Source organism: Exserohilum turcica (assembly GCF_000359705.1).
Source record: "Exserohilum turcica Et28A unplaced genomic scaffold SETTUscaffold_5, whole genome shotgun sequence".
Lineage (NCBI taxonomy): Eukaryota > Fungi > Ascomycota > Dothideomycetes > Pleosporales > Pleosporaceae > Exserohilum > Exserohilum turcicum.
In genome coordinates, this window is record NW_007360266.1 from 788,574 (window position 1) to 795,136 (window position 6,563).

At 50.5% G+C, this 6,563-nt stretch overlaps 2 protein-coding genes across 2 annotated transcripts; one reads left to right on the forward strand and one right to left on the reverse strand.

The window, feature by feature from the left end:
• Positions 1–219: 219 nt before the first annotated feature.
• On the reverse strand, positions 220–4,225 carry SETTUDRAFT_172904 (uncharacterized protein; the record flags this gene model as incomplete). Its single annotated transcript, XM_008030802.1, has 4 exons — positions 220–461; positions 527–2,904; positions 2,965–4,102; positions 4,178–4,225. The coding sequence occupies 4 exons, from the start codon at positions 4,223–4,225 to the stop codon at positions 309–311; spliced, it is 3,717 nt and encodes a 1,238-aa protein (XP_008028993.1). The 3' UTR covers positions 220–308.
• Positions 4,226–4,711: 486 nt separating this feature from the next.
• SETTUDRAFT_139614 (uncharacterized protein) lies at positions 4,712–5,919 on the forward strand (the record flags this gene model as incomplete). Its single annotated transcript, XM_008030803.1, has 3 exons — positions 4,712–4,845; positions 4,939–5,358; positions 5,448–5,919. 3 exons carry the CDS (start codon positions 4,712–4,714, stop codon positions 5,662–5,664), a joined length of 771 nt encoding a protein of 256 aa, XP_008028994.1. The 3' UTR covers positions 5,665–5,919.
• Between the last annotated feature and the right edge of the window lie 644 nt (positions 5,920–6,563).

Sequence of the window (6,563 nt, forward strand, 5' to 3'; positions counted from 1 at the left end):
TATAGTTATATATTTATAAATTTTTTTCTTTATATTTTTATATATATATCTCTTTATAGCAGCTTACTAAGTGAAAAGTAAGTCTACTACGCTAAACTACTAGCTTTCTATATTTTAAATCTATGCCTTACCTATTTTAGCTATCTAAATAGTAGAGTTATTTAAGTTTTAAAATCTCTATTTGTTTAAACATTTTTTTTTAATGTCACCCCTCTGTATGAGTTCCACAGCTTTGATGTATTCGTAGAACCAAGTAATCATTTCCATTTCCGTTACGATACATTCGCTAAATCGGATTTCACATCCCCTCATCCCTTGCGAAGCAACATCAAATGCCCGCCTGCACTCACCGTATCCGCTGGCTTAACCAGCAGCTTCTCCACCGTTAGCTTACCGTGGCTTGCGATTGAATCGGGCGTCTTGACGGCAATTTCCAATTTCATGGCTTCGAGAATCACGAGCTGTGTTTGCGTCGTTAGTACGTCTTTTTTCAATATGGCTGGTGCATAGTAATGTCCAAACTTACCACTGTGGTACCATCAACCGTATCGCCTTCCTTAACCTCGACCTTCCAGACATTGGCGTCAACGGGTGCCTCGACACCAATGATATTAGGATCATCCAGCATCTTTTCAACCGTACTCTCATCGACCTGATTCCCGGCCTTCTCCTTCCTCCAGCGCTCCAGACTCTCCTTTTCAGCCTTTGTCATTTCCTCCTGCGCAACGGCCTGTCTTTTTCTGATCTCGCGGACTTCTTCCTTGGTCTGTTCCAGCAGCGCATTGTGCTCGGCCATGTCGAATTTGATTTCTTCGTAGTTCCATTGGTACTTGCCGGCTCGGAACTTTGCCAGCAAGTCGTCAAGCTCCTGCTCACTGACCTGGTAGAATGTAATGATGTCGAAGTCGCGGAAGATCCAGGGCTTGTCGCCGAAACCGGGCTTGTAGAAGTAGTAGTCCCAGCACGGCAGGGTTCGACCGTTCATTTGGTACCCGCCGGGAGAGTCGACGGGATAGATGGACATGCAGCTTCCACCCCAACCAACTGTACCTTCGGGGGTGAAGACGCGGCTAGGATTCATCTTGGGAGAGGAAAGACGCTGGCGAGGGTCTACAGGTAAAGAAACTGTGTTTCCACAATAGAAACCGATGACGACAGCCATAAATTGGCCACGCAAGTAGATGTCTTTCAACTGCTCGGGAGTGAAGGCGTTATTTTTGGCTACGAAAGCAAGGTTATCGGGGAGGTAAGGTGCATGGGGCCGCTGGTTGGCCATGTATCGTTCAGTAGCCTCCTTTTGGGCTTTGGACTCGAAGGAGATGGGTAGCTTGAAGACACGCGTGGGCACTTTCATGCTTCTTAGATCGCCAAGCTTGGATTCGATGGCCTGCAGATGAGCGATGAGATACGCTCGAGGAATCTTGGTCCCGTCGTAATGAAGGAGGAGCGAAGTGCAGCAACCGACAGTATTGTGAATGTTTGATCGAATGGTTTCAGGCGTCGCGTCAGAGTGAATGGCGTTTTCGAGAGCGGTAACGCGACAGCGGTGGTTGAGATCAAAGTTCTCGTTACCGTATTCGACCAACAGATGGTCATCTCCTCCTTGACGATATCTCACCTGTGGAATGTTTCCGTCGGCTGGCCTTTCCCACAGAACAGCTTTCCCAATCTCACCCATGTGGAACTCGCAGTGCGCACCCTGTAGTTTGCTGGCGCCTCCAAATACGCCGCCTTGGCTGATGGCTTGCTCAATAGAGTCAAGATAGTGTCCATTCCATCTTCTCTTCTTCAAAGCGTCGTCGAGTCCAACCCGAATGTACTTGATAGTGTTACCTGCCTTGATCTGTCCTAGCTTCCACCAGTCGGCTTTGATGACTGTCGTACTGCTCGTGAAGCCACCAAAGTTGGGGCAGTCGACTGGAAATATGCATGGGTCGTCCCCTGTCCAATTCAGGGTGCCTAGAGGATAGCCGTACTCAACCAGGTTACTGGGATGGGAGCCACCTTCGCCGCCATCTTTGCGCGCCCATTTTGGTACGGGACCAATTAGGCGAATGCCACTTCGCGAAGCATTGTGGGATACCTTCCACTCAGTATCGTAGATTTTCGAAATGAATTCAGGTTCGAAATAACCTTCGTCGTGAGGACCGACCATAGCCATAATCTCCCATTTGGATTTGTAGACTGGACGTAGGTGCTCAGGGACGGTGACACTCTGGAAGGTCTCTGGAAGCTTGTCTGTGATTTTCAGCAAATCACTCGGCGCAAGTGCACGTCCTTGATATCCCCCTATGGCAACCTGCGGAGACGTTGATTTCGAGCCAAAGTAATCTGCTACTGACGGAAGCCCGCCGTAGATGGCCAGATAGGAACGGCAGCCACCACCTGTAGTTTTACCAATCTTGAGCCTCTGCCCAGCCTCAATCTTTACGTTTGCCCACATGGGAAACTCTTTGCCATCCAAGCTAGCTTCCATCGGCGCACCGCACAGAGCCACAATGGCAGGGCCGACGAATCGCAGCTCTGGTCCACTCAGGGTGATTTCCAGTCCTTCTGTTGTTCTGGGGTTTCCTACGAGCATGTTCGCTATCTGGAATGCGATGGGATCCATTGGCCCCGCATGAGGTACGCCCTTGCCGACGTTTGGTCTTCCAGGGAGGTCCTGGACAAGAGTGTATGCACCCGCAGATATCACGTCGATAGCATACGGTGTGTACTGGAAATCACTGAGGAAGCTAGTCATGGTGTTGCCGTCCTTGAAACGAGTATCTTCAAGAATACTCGCAAGAAACTCAAGGTTTGTTGGGGGCCCGTTTACTGAGGATTGAAAAAGGAGCTCCTTCATGGATGCGATTGCGCCGTCTCTGGATTGAGAGTGAACCATTGCCTTGGCTATCAGAGGATCTATGTACTATTAGCTTGACATGCAGACATCACACAGCATTTAGAAAGGTGCCGTCATACCGTAATTTGGAGTGATTCGAACACCAGTAAACACCCACGTGTCAATTCGACTACCCGGGACGTCCTTCCACGCCACCTTCTGGAGCAAACCAGGCGAAGGAGCATAGTCCCTGAGTGGGTTCTCAGCATAGATGCGAGCCTCGATAGCCGATCCAATAGGGCCCGAAGGCTGCATGTCTTTCAACATCTTCCCATCAAGACCGTGTCTTCCTGCAAGCCGTGCATCTGCCTGCTTGAGCATGAGCTCCACCAAGTCGACGTTGTAGCACAGCTCCGTAATGCCATGCTCGACCTGGAGTCGAGTGTTCATTTCGAGAAAGAAGAAGTCTCCAGACTTGTCGTCGACCAGGTATTCAATGGTTCCAGCAGACCCATACTTGATCGACTCGGCGAGCCGCACAGCTGCGTCGCCCAGCTTCTTGCGCAACTCTGGGTGCTTTTCCACAAACGGGCTGGGACACTCTTCAATGACCTTTTGGTGCCGTCTCTGGATGGAGCACTCGCGCTCGCCAAAATGAATCGCCTGGCCCTGTCCGTTGCCAAAGACTTGGACTTCAATGTGGTGACTGGCAGGATAGAATGCCTCGATGAAGACGCCGAGGTTCTTGAACAGTGTCTTGCCCCTCGACTGCACCATGCGGAATCCGTCACGTACCTCCTCAACCTTGTGACAAGTGATGAGACCCATGCCGCCACCGCCTCCCGTTGCCTTGAGCATGACGGGAAAGCCGATGCGTTGGGCCTCTTTGGCAGCGGCGTCTTCATCCTCAACCAGCCCCTTTGTTCCAGGGACAATAGGAACATTGGCTGCCTCTGCAAGCTCTCTTGCAGTATGCTTGACGCCAAAAGCCTCGATGGCTTCGGGTGAAGGGCCCACCCATGCAATTCCGGCATCAGTTACTAGCCGTGCAAAATGTGCATTTTCAGATAGGAATCCGTAACCGGGGATGATTGCATCTGCGCCCTTGTCCTTTGCGATCTGCAGGATGGCTTCTCCGTCTGTATACGCCGTCGCATTGCCACCTGGCAGCAGCACTGCATCGTCGGCATCCCGGACATGCTGGGACGCTGCATCAGCCCCGGAGAAGATGGCAATAGTCTTGATGTTGAGCTTCCTCGCAGTTTTGCATATGCGAACCTGCGATGCATGACGTCAGTGCTCCATGTCCCACCTCGGAAATGGTTCCGCCGCTGGCAAAACAACCACACATACCGCGATCTCGCCGCGATTCGCTATCAGCAGCGTCTTCAACTTGTCCATGGTCGCGCACGGCCAGATGTACTCGCGAATCTAACGGCTTTATATCACATTGCTGCGCGGATTGGGCGGATACGACGCTGAGATGAGGCCGACTGTTTGAGGCATATGCCCATGTTTATCTCCAATCACCCCACCTCTCCCGCGTGCCCCCGCCTGTCCCCGCTGTTGGAGTAAGGGACGTTACAATTGCCACCCAGAGCGGCTGGCAACCTATCGCCGGTATTCCGATGATGATAACGGCGTCTCCGAGGTATCGCAGAGGGCGGGGTCACGAGTAACCCCTCGAGATCGTGACGTCCTCGGCGCGTGAATGGCGTCTGGCGGTTGGCGTCTGGCGGGGTAAGTTGGAGACGACACGGGTGGTGATAGAGAATCGGGCAAGGCGACTATTCTAGCATTATCTAACGATACCAAATACATACTTATTCCTGGAACCCAGTCTCACTCCAAGTACTACCACACGTCAACCCCCCTCCTTAGCTTACAATGCCCGCAATCAAGCACTCCGTCAAGATCAACGTCGACCTAGGCGAAGGCTACGGCAACTTTAAATGCGGACCAGACGATGAGCTGATTCCTCTGATTGACCATGCAAATGTAGCCTGCGGCTTTCACGCTGGGTGAGTCTAACCCTGCTCACAAAAGAAATAAAGAAAATACTACAAAGTCTTGCTATAACCATAAGGCCAAAGATGACTTTCTAACTCCCACAGTGACCCCCTAATCATGCAGCAAACAGTCCAAATGTGCAAAAAACACAACATAGCCATTGGCGCACACCCCGGACTCCCGGACATCCAAGGCTTCGGGCGGCGCGAGATCAAAATGTCTCCCGAGGAGCTCACAGCCGCCGTGCGGTACCAAGTCGGGGCGCTGAAAGGCTTTCTCGATGCTGAAGGCTTGCCCTTGCACCACGTGAAGCCGCACGGCGTGCTCTACGGGATGATGTACCGAGACCGAGAAGTGTGTCGCGCCGTGTATGCAGGTGTACCTGCGGGCACGACTGTATTCGGGCTTGCGGGCACGCTGCACGAGGAGGTGGCACAGGAAATGGGGTTGAAATTTGTGGCCGAGATCTACGGCGATGTCAAGTATACCAAAGACGGGATGTTGGTTATTGATCGGAAGAAGAAGTATGAATCTTTTTTTCTCGTTCATACATTTACTCTTTTGTCTGTTTGCCTTTTTGTTTTACATTACTAACTTATATCCCTGCATCAAGGCCGTGGCACCCAGACGAGACGAGGAAACACGTCCAAAGCCAAGTGGAAAACGCGACCGTTACAGCAGTCACAGGCGAGGAGGTACAGCTTCCACTTGGCGATTACCAAGTTTCGCTGTGCTGCCACTCCGACTCGCCCGGTGCAGTTGAGATAGTCAAAGCAGCACGGGAAATTGTCGACCAGTTCAACCACAAGTACTACCCGGACTCTTCATGAAGAAGACTGTAAACATCTTCTCGCAGGAGACAAAGGCAGGACCTTCGCCTGATTTGTGCCGTGTGTGTACTTGTGAGGAAAATCAGTCTGTGTGAGAGGGACAGGGAGAGAGAAAAGCTACGGATGAAAGGGTTCGGAAAAACGGAATGGTAATTATTAAATCACGTAACGTACCCCACGGCTTCGCGAGCCACACGGGTTCGCGAGCCACTTTTGCCAAGCCCTCACCAAAACCAGTACATTATGTCCTAAAACAGCCCAACTTTAGCTAATATAGTGCAATAAAATACAAAATGCTATTTAGAGACTACTTCTGCTACATTCTTACAAGTTCGCGCGTTATGCCTAGTCCTATTGCACTGTCCACACCACCGTTAAGACGGTTCACCCACTTTAGCGCGCTTCTGCTTCTTTAACTTCTTTCTATTACTACGCACCCTAAAGTCCTAGAGAGCAGTTAAGCGCGCCCTATCTTCAACTGTTAAGGTCCTCTTCGCCTAAACCCGCTTTCTTTTATGCGATTTTTGTCGCGTTGCGGCCTTATTTACTACTTTAAGCTCAACCGCCTACTGCAATTCTTTTGCAACTACTCTGACGTTCTAGATCCCTCGCGCTGTCGAGATATCTAGAGTTGAAAGAGAAAGTGCGCTGATTATACGTGTCCTATACACGCCTATCACACACCAACGTCAAGTTTTCTAGAATAGGTGTAATTTTCGTTAAATATATACAAATCCCTTACAAGAAACTAATTATAGCAAGTTTTAAGACGTGCAGCGTGCGCGCTGTGGAGCTATAAGCTATAAGAGCAGATAGTTGAGACACGTCTTACACTCAAAAACAAAAACACACAGACCACTCTGCTTAGTAATAAGAGAACCCCAGCAACAGAATGCCAC